At 38.2% G+C, this 18970-nt stretch overlaps 1 protein-coding gene across 2 annotated transcripts in view; it reads left to right on the forward strand.

The window, feature by feature from the left end:
* RSU1 (Ras suppressor protein 1) overlaps nucleotides 1-18970 on the forward strand; it is a 104831-nt gene that overhangs the window by 21998 nt on the left and 63863 nt on the right. For both annotated transcript variants that reach the window (XR_009933286.1, XM_062494555.1), the window contains exons 4-7: nucleotides 3238-3358; nucleotides 6760-6878; nucleotides 8318-8400; nucleotides 8672-8786. Coding sequence is in view for 1 of the 2 variants with exons in the window: in XM_062494555.1 (XP_062350539.1) it covers nucleotides 3238-3358; nucleotides 6760-6878; nucleotides 8318-8400; nucleotides 8672-8786 (438 nt within the window). In the remaining variant the exon portion in view is untranslated. The remainder of the gene's footprint in view (nucleotides 1-3237; nucleotides 3359-6759; nucleotides 6879-8317; nucleotides 8401-8671; nucleotides 8787-18970) is intronic.

Genomic DNA, 18970 nt, shown 5'->3' on the forward strand with positions numbered 1-18970 from the left:
TGAAAGAGTTACTGAGTGGAGCTAGAAGGAAAATAATGGACTTCTTTCTCTTCTTTTCCATTTCCTGTGCTCTTTGTCATTTGTCAGAGTATAGAAAAGGAGCTGGATTTGCATGTCAGTTCTAGGTAGCAGCATGAGAACCTCTTGACTCCCTGCTTTATGGGAAAGGGTTACATCTGAGACACCTGATTCCAGGCTGCTGTCACTGATCCAGATGTTTTTAGTGAGTTGTTCTGCAGGGTGAGCAGCAGTCCTGGATGAAAGGTCCTTCTAACCCAGTGACTGCTCTCCAACTGAGACCTCTAGTAAAGATCATGTCTGGTGTTGGCTTCTGGCTCTCAATGCTGAAAGAGAGCTAACGCCCAGATCCAGAATACTCTAGATGTGAAGTTATATAGGCATTGAATAGTAGCATTTAATCCGTCTTATCTATGTTTTCTAAATAATTTTGTTAACCTTGAAACAGCTGCTGGTTGTATAGGAATAAAATGTAATAACTTGTCTCTTGAACTTGATGAGAACTTTTTTTAACACCTAAAGAATTGCCACTAACTTCAGGGCAAAAAGAGCGTAAATTCTTTGAAGTATAACAAGTTGACAATCCTTATTTCTAGAAACATGAACAAAGTCCTCTTACTCCTTGTGGGCAGGCTGTAGACCCTGTCTTTCACTGTCAACCAACCTTTGAAATCAAGGTGAAGTCTGCAGCTTTCATAGTGAATCACTGTATGCAATTTCCAGTATTGAGCAAGGGGAAACTGTTCCTGGTCTTGTGAAGTGAAACTTCATATGAATGGGGCTTCATTATGTGACTGAAGCTGCACAGGAGAACGCAAAGGCACTGGGCTGCCAAATTTTACTAGCGTTTGCTGAGGGGGAGTTGTTAATGACACTGGGCAGCAGATGGTCTTAGAAGAGTTGTTAAGACACTGCGGATTGTACTGTAAATACGTGGGTGAATAGAACCAGGATGCTGACAGTTCACTCTCACAGCTCATCATGAGAAGGAGACTTGAGTGGAATTCAGTATTGCCAGAACATGAATGTCTCAGGTTTTGGCAGTCTGCTATGTATCTGGGAAGAGTTTTGCAACACAGTAGTGATATGGTAGTTGGGTCGTGTAGAGTTCAAAAACAGAGAGCATGATATGCCTAGTCAGCCTTGCTTGACCACCAGTGATCTTTAGACCTGAACCTGTTGAACCTGTGCAGTTTAGCTACAAGATCAGTACAGGAGTTTAAATTTAGTCTTCTGATTTTCATTGAATACAAGAGAGCATTCATTTATATTACAAATTAATCTGAATTGTTGAACCAGAAAATAAACTATTACAGGAAAAAGTTCTCTCTTCCATACCACAAACCTGGTATTGACTTACTCTTCTGTTTTTCCTTCTCATGAAATACCTCTGGGCATTCCGTCCAAACCAAAAAGTACAGTTGTGAATTGGGGCTTTTCATTTTGATTTAACAGGGTAAGACACAAAAGCACTTCATTTAAATCCTTTGCTAAATATTTAGCCCTTTTCTCATCTCAGCCTGCTTACCAATGCAGCTTTTAGTATATCTTGAAGAAAATAATCATACAAAGTATCCAAAGTGTCATTCACAACATGAAATACCATATGTGAGGATTAAACAGATGTATTAGGAGACAGTGATATATCTGTTTTGGTCTTTCCATTGTTAAACCTTTGACTAAAACCTGTATTTTCTAGTACTAATGATTCCTGGTCTTCATAAATGTGATATCTGAGAAGATGAGAAACATGGCTTGCCTGTCCATTGCATCTCATCAAAGTCAAATTATGAAGTCTAATTTATGAGACGAAATATTTTAATACTGGTAATTACTTTTCTGGTGAAATATTGAGGCTGGAAACAGCTGAACTATGCCAATTAAAATCCTTAGTTAACTTCTGTTAGGGAATAATTTAAAACAACAGTAGTAATGAAATACCCTTTAGTTTGTGAATGCACATTATACTTGCTGTCATTGAATGACAGATAAGTATGGACCAGTTGAAAAATACCTCTAAGGGAGGTCTTTTAAATGTTTGAATTTGGCTTTATATAAAAGTCTGCTAGAAACCTCCTGCAATGAATGTGGCCTTCAACAGTAATATTTATGTAGTGTAATTAGAGTCTTTGTTTGGGATCCCATTATTGTTCACAGTGTAATTAGACTTACAGTCTAGTAGATGTGACATACTGCAATGTTCTGCTTTGTAAACATTATTGACTCCATTTTAAGACTGAGGTTGCCTCATACCAAGAAATAAAATTAAAAAAAAAAACACGGCCTCATAAAACCTTCTAATTATTTCAATGAGCACTCTGTGGGTTCCTAATGCAAAGTTGAGACTGAACAAAGGTGAATATTGAGCACAGGGGCAAGCTTCAGTGCAGGTGACTTGCCAACCTCCTTTACACCTCAGCTGGCTTCTTAAATCTCACTAAGTTTAAGGGGGGAAGAGATACAAATCTGAACAGCTTTTTAACCTCATTAGCACAGTCATTCGTATTGTGTTTCAACCTTATAGTTCATGTTTCTGGATAATAACAGCCAGCTATTGATCTGTTGGTAATCCACTGTAGCCATGTATGTGTATTGATCAGTTATCACTCATGGGAGGTATCTTGAAAGTGGGCTTGGCTAAACAGTTCTTTTATACCTGAATTTATGTTTTTTGTAAATTTTGTTTTATCTTAAATGACCAAGAATTTGGATACTAAATTGTTTAGGCAGTAAGCGGAATAGGCCACTGCTAAAAAGAGGGATTATTTTGTTTGTTGTTAAAGACCTTTAGTACAATGCTGTCTTGGTGTAACTACTTGTATCATTGTTTTTTCCACTCAAATAATGATATGATCCAAGTCTCTCAGGCTCTGCTCTTTTGAGACCTGTGTGTGCTACATGAATTGAGAGGACAGCCTACTTCTCTTTGTCTGTAAGAGCACTTATCCTGTCTCTCTCTCTCTCTGCAGTGGTCTTTGTTAGTCAAAATATCTTATATTTCTGGTAATAATTTTTGAAGAGTTCAAAATGAGTGCTCTCAGAAATGAGAACAGGTTCCAGATAGGAGGCTTTTTAGAATTTGCTTTTATTGGAATAATGAGATGCTTTCTGTGCTGCAGCCACTGTACAAACAGTGCAAACACCAGGTGCTGGTAAGGCATCTGTAGTCTGGGTAGCTTGCTCTACTTGCAGTCTCTCACTGTGAAAACTTTCCCACAGCTGTGCCAGCAAACATCGCAGACCTGAGAAACATAGAAGTGCTCAACTTTTTCAACAACCAGATTGAGGAGCTGCCTACACAGATAAGCAGCCTTCAGAAGCTGAAACACCTGAACCTTGGGTGCGTATCTGAATGCAAAACTTTGCTGTAATATAGGTGTTACTAAATGTCATTGCAACTGAACCTGCAGCTTCTTTTTTTTTTTTATAGAAAAGTTTTTTATTGAAAGTGGTTTTGAGGGTAATCTAGGAATTACTGCTTCAGAGTGTTCAATTAATGTCCTGGATAAACAGAAACTTAAATGATGAAGCACTTACTCTGCTATACTGATAACCATTTAAGGACAACAGCAACTCATATTTATCCAATACTGTAGTCAAATTGAACAATACTGACTTTTACTTCCCTAGCAACTGCCTCTTAGTTCTGTGGTTACTGCATAAGAATCACGCTCTGTTTCCTGTTCTGATTTTAAAAAAATCCATGTTAATTTAGGACTTTAATTCCAAATTTTCAAATTCAGGTTTATAGACATTTCAGTTTATATTGAACCTGTAAAAGAAGCAGTATGTATTAAATGTTGTGTGTGTTTAGTTCAAAGAGTTAGTATTGGCAGAATTTGTGCCTGGGGGTGTTTCTGTAAGTGTTGAGATTCTATATTCCAGTAGAGATGGTGATACTTTATAATAACTACAGTTGCAGAGGGCTGTCTTGAATTATTAAGAAAAACAAATGTGAAGCGTAAGACCTTTTTAAAATTAAATGGGCATATTAAAGTGTAACTATTTAGGAAAGCACTGGTAGGTGTAAGCTTTAGCATTATAGGTTTCTCATAGAAGGAATGTTTGTATTTTATTAATTCCAACTTCTGAACTCCTTAAACTATGCATTTTTTACTCTTAAAAATACCAGATGATTCTGGCTAGGCTCTGTGTATTCTGTTTTAGACACTTTTGTAAAGTGCTGAGATAGTTGAATTGCATCTTGAACTGTTGGAATGACAATAAATGTTTTAATAATGATCTGTCTTCCCTGGTGGTTTTTTTGGTCACAGTAGATCTCTACTTTCCTTAATATCTGTTTCAACCTCTGATTCATTTTTCAGAGCAAATATTAATCAGGATTCTTTGTATTTTGGGGATTAGAGCTATATTGTTGGAAGTGCATATGGAGGTGTTGTAGTATATGAAGGAAGAAGTTGGGCACTTCCCATGGATTAAAGCAGTGACCATTGTTAATATAGTTCAAATAATAGTCTTCATTAATGAAAAAAATGTCATGCAAGAGACCACTTGGTGTTTGGAGCAACAGACATTCAGGTCTGGAACCACATTTACTGCCCTCATGTATCAAGTGGCCTAAAATCTTAGAGGTTCATTGTTCTTCCTTCTTAATCCCCTCCATACACATGGTCTTCCAGGCACAGAATTTACCACCCTGTCTTAGCTTTGCAAAATGCATTCTGCTTTGGACATCCTTGGAGATAGTGATCAGGAAACTTTTTTGTTCTAGTAGGTTTTTCAGGAGACAGCCCAGAAACCCTCTTGTCATCTTCAGTGCATGTGTTAGAGGGCTTCAGAAGAGCCCCCTAGGGGAGACAGGAACCTTGAATAAGAGCAGAGGTTATTTTTGGGAGGGTTTTGGCATGGAAGGGTCAAGTGGTGTGGAAAGATGGAAGGTGTACTGCTGCACAGAAAGCTTAAAATGTAACATTGGGAAAGTAGGTGAGGCAAGCTCACTGTTTGAACTTCTGCAGGGATGAATAGTGCTGGGCAGCAACTTTGAGCTGGTTCTCTGTCCCTGCCAAAGAATAGATACCATTCTGCCTCTTGTCAGTAGGGAGAACATTCTTTCCCTCCCTTTTCCCTTGCTTGCAAAAGGGAAGTATAAAACCCTTTTCACTAGTGGAAAACGAGCTGCTTTCTTTAGCCCTGTTTTATATAAAGACCAGTTCTTAAAACAGTGACAATTCTGCAGTAGCAATAGTAGAGAATGCCTTTCTGTGTTTTAATTGCTAATACTGTAGCAGCAATATGACTTGTATGCCCATGATGGGACTTCTTACTGGGGATAAGGAGGAAGAAGGATTTCATCTAGATTTAGCTACAGAGAGCTGGTCTCTACAGGTTCTTGTTTGGTTTGTGCTGGCTTATGCAAAAGGAGCAAGGAAAGGTGAGGTTATTTTCTGAGTTCGTGAAAGAAATAGTATATGTGCTTCTCCTGTCTTTGCTCACATGGTTATATGGTCTTTCTTGTTTTTGGTTGCACAGCTTGGTCAGTATTTGACTAGAGTTTTTATAAAGCATCAGATATTCATGCATTCATGTAACATCTCTTCAGTTGTTACTGTTGTTTATCACTTTGGCATCAAAAGAGAATCAAATTCAGAGTATGCTTAGAGATGTCATCTGAAAGGTTGTGTTTGTTTCCAGTCTTCACGTAAGAATAAAATCCTGTTCTTGACAGTAGCTACCTGTACAGGCTCTTTCTGAAGATGCCTCTCTTCTCTGTTCTGCTTTCAAACCTGGCTGACAACTGAAGCAAGATCCATACACACCAGCTATCTCTTTACTGTACATGCAGTAGGGACAGTATGAATGAGAAGCTGATAGGTAGTTTTTTTCTGTTCATGTGATAAACAGCCATGCACAAATAGTTCATACACGAATAGCAAGGTTCTGCAAAGATACCTCCAGCTATGTACCTGCCTTCATTGTTGCAGCAGATCTAGTGATTATCTGGATCACCCTGTTCAAGCTCTTTGAGGTCAGAGAGAAGGTATCATTTTCTCTACCTTGTCCACTCCAGGTTATCAGAGAGGTCTTTTCCTTCTGTTACATGTCTTCATGTTGTTCTGGCTGTTGCCAATGGGAAGTACTGTACTAAACCCTCTTAAGACTGGGTGATTGAGCTGTATTTAGATTAGGCTTCATCAGTCACAGGACTGACATTTTATTTATTTCATGCTCCATGTCCATCAGTAGTTCTGTAGTGACACAATTTGCTGTTCTTAAGAAGAGGTTTGACCAGCAGTTATCAATGAACATAAATACTGTGCACTTGAGGTATTCCCCTTTGTATTTGGTATCATGGTGAAGAACTACATGGCAGAATGAAAAATGGTCAAGATGATGAGCAAAAGAGTAGTTTGTAGTTAAGCTAGGAGTCATCTACCAAGGAGCAGCTTTCTCCATGGAACATTGTTAAAGCTGAGCATGGCATTGTGACACCTCTGTCCCTTGTGCTTTATGTTTCAGATGTAGTTGCTGATTGACATAGCAGACAGAATTCCTTGACAGTGCATAAGTTTTGACTGTATTTATGGGAATGAGAGGTCTGCATTGCAAAATACTTGCTCAGTATCTTGGAGCATCAAACACTTTCCAAACAAGGAAATCTTGGCACAGATTACCTTTTTTAAGGAAAAAAAATGAAAAAAACCAAAACCCTTGTGACCTGTATTATTCCTGTTATGTGGAGTGAATACTGATGTAATATTCTTTTTTTCTCTTTATTTACAGCATGAACAGGTTAAACACCTTGCCAAGGGGATTTGGCTCTTTACCAGCCCTAGAAGTTCTTGACTTGACTTACAACAACTTAAATGAAAATTCCCTACCAGGAAACTTCTTCTATCTGAGTAAGAAACTTTTCTAAAAATTCTACTCTTCAGGATGCGGTGCTTTGCAGTTTGCAACAGATTTTTCCCAATATTTATGGTTTTTTTTAATATATCTTGAATATTTCTATGTAGTACAGCAGTATTTACCACTGATATACTGTCATCTGACACCTTTGGACACAAGAAGACTTGCTTAGTAATGGTGTATTAGTTTTCTTCTGAGTAATACTTCCATGGGTGCCATACTCAGTTAAAACGTCATGGACGGTTGCAAGCCTCAGGGGGAAATAAACCATTTTGCAACTCAACTCTTGTGTGTTGAGTCTGAAAACAAATGTATTCTTGATGGTTCATTACTAAAATAGTTTCAACAGCATGTGGGTGTTGAGGTGTCCAGTACATTAAAACATATGCTAGGGTTACAAAGCTTGGCAGAGAAATGGTAGTGCTAAGCTGACCTTTGCATGTGTTAAATATATATAGCCAGAGAGTTGACAGAAAGGTATTATAATGCATATGTGCAAAAGGGCTGTATTATGGTTGCCTAAGCAACTTGAATTCTGGCATTTTCTGGATTTCAGTGATTCTGCTTTTCCATTTACTATGCTGAAGTGGCTTCAGGATCAGTGCATTCAGCATCAAAGTGACAGGTGAGGGGAGAGGAGCGCTGCTGTCTGAGGGATGGTGTGATTGTAACGTGGCGCAGGGAAACCTTCAAGTCAGCATTATTAAAAATGGTCACATTTAGTGAAATGAGAAGAGGAGGAGTGAACTACGTAAGACAAATGGGATCTCCTCCATTGGGAAGGACAGGTTTTGCTGATCTGACCACCTTCTCTCCTGCTGCACTTGACAGTTCTTTGTCAGTCGCCATTTTAATTCCTTTTTCCAACTGTCATGGGTGCTTGTTCAGTAATAGCAAGCTGCATAGTTATGCTGGCTCATCTTTTTTTTGACGAATTTCATTGAGACTCTGCATGGAAATTACAAATTAGAGTTTTTGAGTCTTCTGTATTTCAGATCTCTTTCCTAGAGTGGTTTCTATAGAGTTTAACATAGTAGTATATTTGTTGGAAAAACTCAGATTTTTTTTTTAAATGTTTGTTTAGGATGCAAATTGATGTAATAAATAAGAATCAGGGGTAATAAAGAGTAATGACTGTATTCTCATATCTGAGCATTCAGGCTATTTGCCAGAATCTGCCAGAGTCTACTGTTGCAGAAATTGTTAATTGTGCTAGTCCTTTTGAATACAGATGTTTTCCTGAACTCACCAACAATATAATAAGCCAGTAAATCTAAGTTTGACCTGCTTGTTATTATTGCGAGCTCTGGGTATGTCAAAGGCTTTTCACCAAGTCAGGGTTATTAATCAAACCTGACTCCTTTTTATTGATTAGACCTCAAATGGTTGGGTTATATGCCACCCTGTTTATATATTGCTATTTAATTTGCAGCCACCCTTCGTGCACTCTATCTAAGTGACAACGATTTTGAAATCCTGCCGCCAGATATTGGGAAGCTCACAAAGTTGCAGATAGTAAGTAATTTATCTAAATTCTTGGAAAATCAATTCACTTTTGCAACACTTGTAGGAATAGAATCCAGTCAATTTGAGGAGTAGTGGGGTAGGTTTGCAGGAATAGACCACTATACCTGGAACTGTTTCTTGTTTACCAGAAGACACTTGTAAATAAATTGGAAGAATTGAGCATTCGGGAGAAAGTTGGGGGCAGAGGGAGCAGCATTCTCTTTTGGGCTGCTTTATGGTAACTAAAAATCATTCTGACTGAATTTATATTTGCTCTTAGCTGAGTCTTAGAGACAATGACCTGATATCACTGCCTAAAGAAATTGGTGAGCTCACCCAGCTTAAGGAACTGCATATCCAGGGAAATCGTCTGACTGTGCTGCCCCCAGAACTGGGTAAGATCATGCATGATCATTTATTTATTTGACTAATAATGATGAACTGTATTTCCTCTGAAGTGATTATGCTTAAGTCATCATATATGCTAATATTCACTTTCTCTGAGAAAACCTCACTTTTTCACTTATCCTGGATATGCAGGAGGAGCCAGAAGATGTGTGTTTTGTTTTAGTATTTTATTACATGTTGCATTTTTCTTGTGCATTAGTGCGCCTGATTGCCAATTTTTTGCAATACATTTGCATAGAAAGCAGATACATGATTTTATATAACATATCATAAATACTGCGTCAGCAAACCCATTCTTACCTCTGACTGAGTTTTGAGAACAGCCACAATTATATTAAGCAAAAACGACAATAGCATAAATGACTTCTTAAGTGCCTATACAAGTGGAAGTTTTATCAACTAGACTGAAATATAGGTAAATGAGGGGATTTTTTTTGTTTTTCAGTTTGATAGCCTATCTTTGTTAGGAGGCTGACAGCTTTTTAACTTAAAGCAATGGAGCTGGTTGTTGTAATTTGAATTTGTGATACTGTACATTTAAATACAGTTATATGTGGCTTCTTTCAACGTATGAACTAGGAGTTCTTCTTTGAAACTTAAGTATTGATTTTGCTGAGTTTGCATTGCTGTGCTCCATTTTATGTGAGGGGCATGGTTCTGTTTGACCCAAGCCAGATATTGGTTTCTGATCTTAAAATTTTTAAAAATGCTTTCATTGAAAATAATGTCATTGTATCAGTTACCTGTTTTTGAAACACCTGAGACACCACCACAGAGTCTATTCCTTGTTTCTTGTTATTGTGGACTTTTTACATGGAGAAGCTTCTTTGTTTCTACCGGTACCTTCCACATAATAGTTCCCAAAACTCAGAAGGGTAGGGACAGAAGTTAGCATGATAAAGTAAAATTACATTTTTTCATAAGAACTTGCTTTGACCCATTGACCCTGTTTACTTTAATGTGACAGTCTGCAATGAACGCTTTTTGTTTTATAGAGCAATGTGCTTTTCTTCTGTGAATTGGGGAAGGTATTTGCTTTGACTCTTACTTGTTTGCCCACTGTGGGGTTTTTTGACTTTTCCCCACACCACTAGCTACCAACTAGTAGATGAAAGTTGTTCTGTTTCCTTCAGTTTCAAATGTTTATGTCTTGACATGGGTATGTTTTCTTTAAGTTTTCATCAAAGTCATATTTATTATCAATTCTCTCAACAGCAGCAGCGTTTCAGAAGCATGTAGTGTCTGCAAATGTACTTTTCTGTAGCTTCCTAAATTACACCTTTTGGGGTTTTTTCAGAAAGTTGAAGATGAATGGTGTACTGAGTGTCACTATCTTCTTTGGCAAATTAAATATTCTAAACGTGCTGCTGCCTTACAAACATAGCAAGAAATCCCCATTAAATGGTTTTACTTTCAAAACCCATACCGAATGGAGATGTTTGAAATAAAATTCTCAATAGTTATTTTGTATTGGCCTGCAAAATTCAGGATGGGCAAGGGATTTTTTTTCCTCTAAGCATGTCCTTGCATTTTAGAACAATATTACAATCTAATAAAAAAAAGACTTGTAATTTTGCACCAGCTGATGAAGGTGAGGTCCACTGATGCAGCTAACTCCCTGTTACCTCTGTTCTTTATTACTCAAAAGGTATTTTGTAAATTCTGCTTTTCTTTTCATGTATTAATTGATCAATGTTTCATTTTACAGTCTTACTCAAGATCCTGCTTTGTGATCAGTTGCCATAATTTTTGTTGTCATTTATGCCATGGATAATACTAGAACCATACCAAATTTTTAAAATACATTTTGGCATATATTTCCAAAGAGCATTACACTGAAGTCTAGATTTGTAATTTGTGCAATTTGCAGGCATATTTACTGTGAAAAACAATGTTGTGCTTATTTATTAAGCATCTAGGCACATGTGTAGGGAATGGAATACCAGACTAGGGTTTGGAAGGCTTGTTTGAGATCAGGGAACAGGCCATAGGCAAGAGTGAATCTCTGCAACCCTCTCTTCCCTTCTGTAAACCGGGGCAGTTTAGAGACGCACCCCTTTACAGACAATTTTAAAGCCTGCCAGTGAAAGGTGGCATGAGAGGGTTACACCCTACTGCATGGACTGCTAATGCCATAGTCACCATCTGAGGCAGAAGGAACTTCATCTGCTGTCCAACTTCTCCCTCCTAAATTTTTAAAATTGAATTATAATGTACTCAGAACCATCCAAATACTTTTTGGTGTGCGTGTCAGATAAATAGCTTTTCAATGTGCTGGTCCTATTTGCATTAATTGGAGCTGCTGCTGTTCCATTAAAAGTAAACAATCTTTTCTCTCTCATTATCACTTTCATAATTAAAGGTGCTGAAGGCTTTTGACTGGCTTAGTTCAGGCTCTGGTGGACAGCAGTAAGTCACTGGATGTTCATTTATCCGGGGGAGATGGGCACAATTGAATGATGAGAAGGATGTATGTGTTACATTGAACTGTTTTTTAAAGGTAATGTAAATAAGTGCAGAAGAAGGAATGAAGAGTAGGGTGTGAAAGGCCACAGACAGGCCTCGGGGTCACAACTTTGGAATAGAGACACCAATAAATAAACCCCTACAGTCAGCCTGTAATGTCACCTGCTGTGATTGAGCATGGCACCAGTACCAGTACAGGAGTGGGGGAGATTGCTATTATCCTCCGTTGTGGTTAGCACAGAATACCTACTGCTAATTTAAGAAAAATAGTCCTGCCCAGGAGGAAGTGAGAGGACTGAAAGAGTGCAGTGATCCCTGGGTGAGGTGCTTTTCTGTAAATACAGTACATGTGAGTGATGAACAGAGGAAATGGCTGGGAATAGGTGGGTGGAATCTGCAGCTTGTTTTTATCATTTGTCTCTCAAAACCCCATTCATGAGAAATGGTGGTGGGCAGTCATATATAAACTTTAAAGAGGCGCTGGCATTTTTTTCCCTAGCATTTAAAAGGTTATGTGCTGCATTGCGAGACAAATAAATCATGATTCACTGCAACAACAGAGTTGCAGTCAGTTATATAAATTGCCAAGGAGGCACTAAATCTGTCACTTTGTGTGTTCTGACCATTTAACAATGAGAACAGTTTGGAAAGAAAGTAGAGTAGAAGCAAGAACCATATAAAATGGTAGATACATTCAGTCACATCAGTGATGGTGTTTTGAGTTTACTTTTTGTTCCTCTGGGTGGACCCATATGTGCCACATGGAAGATTTTCTCAGGAGAATCAGGAGTGTAAGAGTAGTATATGGGGCAGAGTGCTCACAAGGATGTAGCTAAATAACCACCCAAAGAATATAACTAGCTTATCTGTGTTTTCATTTTTGATGTGAAAACAAGTTGTATGATTTTTAAAACCCAAATTCTAGTGTTGCCTGTGTGGACTACCCTACTTCTAGCATGTGTGCCCACATGTAGTTTGCTCATGTTTACGCATGTGGAAGAACAGTGATTTCCAAGAATGCATTCCCATATAAGTTGCTGTTCAATACTGTTCTAGTTTATCAAGTAATTTCCTCAGGTAAAGAGAGACATTATCAAAATATAATCAAGTTAGTCCATATTGGAAAAGAGGAAAACTCAAGCCTTGTAAAAAAAAAAAAATCTTGATGACGTAAGTAGCCGTGTTCCTTTTTAAGGAGCATGAAACATTTTGTAATTTTAATTTGTGTAGCAGAATAACCAAGCAATTCTTTCAAAAATTTTTAGTTCTGAACAGCTAAATTGCCTTCCGTGGATAAAGGATTGGCTTTAAATACAAAGTTCAAGGAATTATGCCAAAAGCCTCAATATTTCCATCACAGGAAGACCTTTTAAAATTTAGGCTTTTGAAACTACTCTAGAATTTTTGAATTAATATTATATTATGCCAAGTAGTAGGTGCAGTTGTTTGTTGAAGTAAATATTAATTACAATAGCCGTTTACTCAGGTAATTATAACAGGCAAAGGCAAACATAAGAATCACTTTCTTTACAAAAGATATTTATTTTTCAAGTGTTGGAAACTTTCTACTAGTTGATGTAAATGTCAAACTTTTTTTATTTTAGTATAAACTGTCACTGTGCCTGCCTGTGTCACAGCACAGCGCTGCTCACACCTGCAGTACAGGTCATTCATTGGTGCTTGTTGGAAGCCTGAACTCTGGGGCTCTTTGCACAACAATAAAACACATGTATGCAACAAGATTAGGTTATGGAGAGATTATTTATGTAAAAAAGCTTCTCTGAAAATCTGTGCATACTCTAATTGTGTTTCTCATTTAAGGTTTAAGTTAAAAAAAAAAAGAAAAAAAAAGCCAAAACACTCCCCCCTACACCCCACCACTTGTTATGTAGTTATAAACCAGGCTGAATGCAAAGTTCTTGATGGACACTAGTGTAATTCTTGCCAAGCTTTCCAAGATTCAGATTTGATCTTGCATTAGTTTTTAAAATATGCAAGTTTTACAGTCACTTCTCAGATGACTACAGTATGTGTGTGGGTTCTCCTCATGTTGACTGTACTCTGATTATAAGTACCATCAACATAATAATGATGTTTCTGTCAGCAGATACTTCATCTGTTGTGTCAGAGCTGTAGTAGGTAAGAGTGCTGGAATTAGAGCCAATCTGAGCAAATGTTGGATTTGTTGTTATATTTGGTTCATTTTATGCATTTCATAGTACTTAAAAGTGGTTTTGCTCTTCTGAGTACTTGGCAACCTGTGTTTGAATGGAAGTTTCAAAGGTGCAGGGCAAAAGCAATACAGTGAGTCTTTTTTGAAGTCATTTTTTTAAAATTAAGTAGGTTTTGGTCTGATAGGGACCTTTCAAAGAGAGAATGCTCTGTTGAATTCCCATGTAATTGAGAATCTCAGGGGAGTTTCTGGTGCTGGAAAAAATGTGCAATATATTTCAAAATAAATTGGGATGCTGATCCTCTAAGCCTGTAATACTTCCCGTGCCATTAGAGCGTCTTTGATGTTAAACTACTTTGACATCACGTTAATTTCCTTTGTTCCAAAAGCCATCTGCTATGTGGTGTGTTTCTTGGGTTTCTTCACTGGGAACACATAGCAGTGACTGTTGGTCTGCCCCTTGGGATCCCAGTCAGCACTGGACATTTGTTACACAGAGAAGTGAAGGAAATGGTGTTTCCAGCACAACATGTCAGCTTTCAAAGAAAGAAATCAGTGAAACTTAGCAGTACTTGTAGTAGTTGACTATAAATGGTCTTGCTCTTACATGAGGAATGTGGGAGAAATTAATTTAATCTAGTTATAAGTAATAAAAAATTTAATTTATTTTTAAATACACATTTTGAAAGTACATTTTGAAGTAATTTCTTGGATTTTTATTCAAGTGTTCTTTCTTCTGCCATTCCTCTTAGCTACCAGGACAATGGCACCAGCTGGGCTGGTTGCCCTGGTACCTACCTGAGAGCTGGTGGAGTTCAGATGTTTAAACAGCCTGATTTGTCATGTGGCAGTACAAGCCATTAGCAGAGTGTTGTTAGATGAGGAGTACCTTGTGTGCTGCATTGAATAAGTTCCTGTTGTATGGCTTTCATATGTGAGTGTTATTATTTACTCTTTCTGCTAGTTGTCCTGGTAAAGTCTGGTTCGTTGTGTATTGTGATGATAGAAGTTTCCAGGGCTCTTGCCTTGTTCCCATAGAGCTAGCCTCTTCTTCTGTCTTCTGACTATGGAAATGTGAGTTTGTCAAGCCAGGTTAGGGCTCTAATCTGTCTGTATTTAATATCTGAAGTGTGGCTTATGGGTGGTCATTCAGCATTTCATCCATCCTCTCCTCTTTTCCAGGCTTCATCTTCAGTCCTGATGCAGTCTGAAGTCTCAGACTTTCCATTATACTTTGGTTTGAAGATTCTGGCTGACCTTTGCTTTGATGCTGGAATTTTGCATAAACATCTCAGGGCTACATTCACTTTGTTTTAAACTCTCTCCTGTGAAACATGCTGGATGGTAACATGCTCTTCCCCATACAATTGTAATAGCTGTCGCTGAGGTGATACTAGTATGTCCTGTAACACTTCACATTTACATCAAGGGTTGGTCTACTTTTACTTCATTTATTTTGGCTACGTTCCTCTTACTAAGAGTTGAAGCAAATGGAGTAGCTACTATGGGATGACAGTATCATCAGACTATTTACCCTATGAAAGTAAAGAGTGGAGTGCTGATCTTCACTCACTTCATAAGAGCACGGAAGTAAAGCATGTATTTTGACAGTGATGAACCATTAGAACAAGACACAACTGGCATAGTCTCTGTCTCCTGATGTTCTTCAGACCATATTTTTTTCTGTTTGAAATATGTTTGTAAGCTCTTCAGTTACTGAACTGACACAGATCTACTGTTGTGTGTATTCAGGTCAGTGCTGGAGTTGAGGTCTCATCTCTGAACTCATTATTGGAAATCAACTTGTACATCTAAGAAGTTGTAAGAATAACGTGGTGTTGCATAACCTGTTTTAACTCCCTGAAAGCAATTGTAAACCTGAGGGTGGACTTAGGCCTCAGTGTTTGACTTGCAGACTGCTCCCTCAGCCTTCTCTTACCCTGGTGCTTCCTAACACTCTGTTGGGGAGATTGCAAGCTTTCCCATCTGTGTGGTTAGGAAAGGGGCCAGGGAAAGACTTCCAGCTCGCTTCTATGTGATGGATGCCCTGGGTTATCTCATTTATGTGCATGTACTGAATCTGATTTCTTGTTATCTGATACTTGAACCCTTTCCCATATTATGTAGAACCCCACAAATGCTATTTCAGGGTTCTCTGAAGTGCTGGTGACTTGAAGTGATACTGTTAGACCTTTTTCAGTATAAGGATGTAGGGGTGAGAGGGAAGAAGTGTTGCTGGGATTGATCTTCTAGAGGCATTTCAGTCTGGGTTTAGATTTACTGAACTTAGTTGTTCTCTGTTAGTGCATAGGAACTCATCAGTTAGCAAATTTGTATTTTTTACATATGCTATAGAGATGTAGATTTGTTTATCAAACTGAATATTTCCATGAATATTTCTGCTGGTTCCAAAGAGATTGAGTCACACTGCACTTAGGTACAAGAAGACTTTGCTTTTTGTTGTCTTATTGCTCCTTTATAAATACTGTTTAAATCTACTGTCTTCTGTTACTAATCCTTCAAAAGTGCTATGTCTTCAAAGCGGAGATGATCTTACTTGTTTATGGTATGAGAATGGTATGAGTTACTGGTGCATGGCCTTACATATGCTTAAGATTGGGGTAAAAGTCATTGGCTTTTTATAATACTTTGTGGCATAGAAATGAGTATATATCTTCAGTTTTTTATATAGGTATTAAGACATTCACAATTAATTGCTTTGATATCTGTTTTATGACATAATAGTCATTATATTTCTTCCACCCCCACACTTAAGACAATCTCTCTCTCTATTGAGACAAAGCAAATGCCACAAAAGTAATAAAAAATATAAGCCCTGTAGTGTAAAGCAAATCTAAAACAAGCCACGACAGACATATTTTTACATACAAACTAAGTTTAAATTTAGTGCAGTGGATTGATCCCCTACTTAGCATTTAATAAAACAGGATTCAAAGGTATTTATGTCTAAATAAATTACTAAAACTAATTTTGTTCCTCCTGTTATATGTACAGAGAGTAAGACCTTTGTGTTGTAAAGAGAAAGAATGTTTGAATTGCAGTCTTAAGAGAATCACTAAAAGGGATGTGTTACAGATTGAGGACAGTCCTTGAGGTCAGTGAAGCAGGCTGTAGGCTGGGAGGTGAGTTCAGAGTATCAACAGACACAGATGTGAAACTCAACAGTATACAGGCTAAAAATTATATCCATTGATTTTAATGAAACTCCACTGGGGATGAATTTAAACCATTACAAAGAAGCGTTGATCTGGCATTTTACAGCTAGGATCATGTTTCTTATGCTGAATGCCAATGTTCAGTTCTCAAATGTCAGAGTTGTTTAATTACTTAATTTCACCTTTTAATTTTTGAAAGTATTTAAAGTGCTGGCAGGGGGCATTCAAGTGAAAAGGACGAGCCAGGTTTGTGTTCATTCTGTTTCCTTTTGTATGTATTGAAGTAATGTCTATGTACACTAGTCATACGTTACTGTACTTCCAATATACATCAGTTGGGTAAATATTGCACACTTTGTGTATCATACGTCACGAGATGATGAGGGGCTTGTAGCTGTATGTGTAAGGGCTGCTGCAGGCTGAGTCTAATGGACAGGAGTGGCCTGGTAGGTCTGAAGGTACCTTTGGCCAGAGTGATGGGTTGTAGTATTACTGGCTCTGACAATCTCTGCAAACACAGCTGTGGGAGGCAGCATTTGATTTTCTGTTATGGGCTCTTTTCTGACCTTTGGAGGCATTTGAGCAAAACATGAATGTTCACACAAGCCACTTCTTATTTCAACAGCACTTCAGGAAAATAACAAGAAACATTAATGATCATGTTTTAGCTCAAGTGCAGGATAGATCCACGGAGACAGGAAAGTGTAGCTGCCTTCTTATCCTTTAAATGTCTCTCAGGATGAGGTGTGCCCACTGTCATATGAGGTGGCCCTTCTGCCCACTCATGGCTGTAGATGCTCTGAATTTAGGAAGTGGCAAATAGGTCATCCATTAACAAAAAAATACTAAGTTAGAGCACATTACAATTAAAAACATGCAGACTTTATTTTGCACTTGAATTTTCAAGAGTTTTGGTGTAGATCTATTTACTATAGCTCACAGTTGGCAGCTAACAAGAGATTTGGGCAGTAGACAGTTTTCAGGTCTGCACAGCTTGGTAGTTGAGCATTAGGAGCAATTTGCTTTTGAGGTGAGGTAAACAAAGAAGTTAAATCACAGGGATCCAATCAAACTTAAGGGTTCAAGATCGTCTTTAGATACGAGTGCTGAGACAGAAATAAAAATGCCAGGATCAGGCATTTCTAAGACCACACAGATAGCTTCTCTTAGAAGGCTTTTGATCATTCTGTGCAGGTTGTCCACAGCAGTGAACTGTTTGATCTCTGTTCTTCCCTTTTCCAGATTCTGTTCTCTTTTCAGTGTCTACTTGCTGGTAGCAGCAGTGTCCACTTTGCAGTCTTCCTACTTGGAAATCTGTATTTACTCAAGATAGTAAAAAAAAAGGTACCCACTGGACTTAGAAGGTTCTTTAAGCATGTTAAACCTGTGTTGTGGGATGTATAGTTATGATGAGGTATTAGAATAATTCTAGAAGCACTCAAAAATAATTTGAACAACATTTCTGTGCCCTAGGAAAGGGACTGCTGACTAGCCTTGAAGATGGACTATTCCTCCTTGTTTACCAGAGGCCTATGACTGTGATGCCTTTTGGTGGAGCTGATCTCTTTCAATATCACAAAATAGCAAGAACTTTAAGTCTGTAATGAAGAAATACAATTTTGGTGAAATGATTATGCCAAATTACAGAAATGATAAATATTTTTGATAGGTAGATGTGCATGGAAAGAACAAAACCTCAATGACCAACCAATGCAGTCTCCTATCCTAATGCATTTTGTGATTGAATCTTCAGTGCTGGAGTGCTACTAGAGGTAATTCTGTATTTTGCTTACTAAAAGCGTATGAGGGATTTGATGTGATCTGTGTAGCAGAACAAAAATTTCTGAAGCCCTGGAGACAGTGTTCTGCTGATGCTGCTGTTAGATTCACGTAGGCACACCTGCCATGGCTTTTTCCTTGGCTCTAGTGCTGTAGGGGGGGAATAACAGCATTTTCTAACATGGTGCTGCCATAAAAAAAATCACCTAGGCAAGGAGACTTGGGGTTGGGGGATAGGGACACATGTGCAGTGTCCAGTTGCTCAGCACTCCTGTGGTGAGCTGGTGCCAGAGTCATTGCTTCAGGCAAGTGTGATTGTCTCTTCCACACTGCTGGATTTGTCCTATGCACTGCAGTGGAAAGGTCCATGCAGTGCTCCTGTGTGTTTGGCTGTCCCAGCACATACTATTGCTGAGATGTTACTGAGACTTTGGCCTTGTGCTTGGGACTCCTGGACATGTGCCCTTGATTCATGGATTTTTTTAGCTGTAAGCACAGAAAGGACACCAGGGTATGTCCCCAGGCACTCTACAGTGGTGCAGGAGAGACACGTTTCCCTTCTGTCTCATTTTTAATT

Source organism: Cinclus cinclus, chromosome 1 (assembly GCF_963662255.1).
Source record: "Cinclus cinclus chromosome 1, bCinCin1.1, whole genome shotgun sequence".
Lineage (NCBI taxonomy): Eukaryota > Metazoa > Chordata > Aves > Passeriformes > Cinclidae > Cinclus > Cinclus cinclus.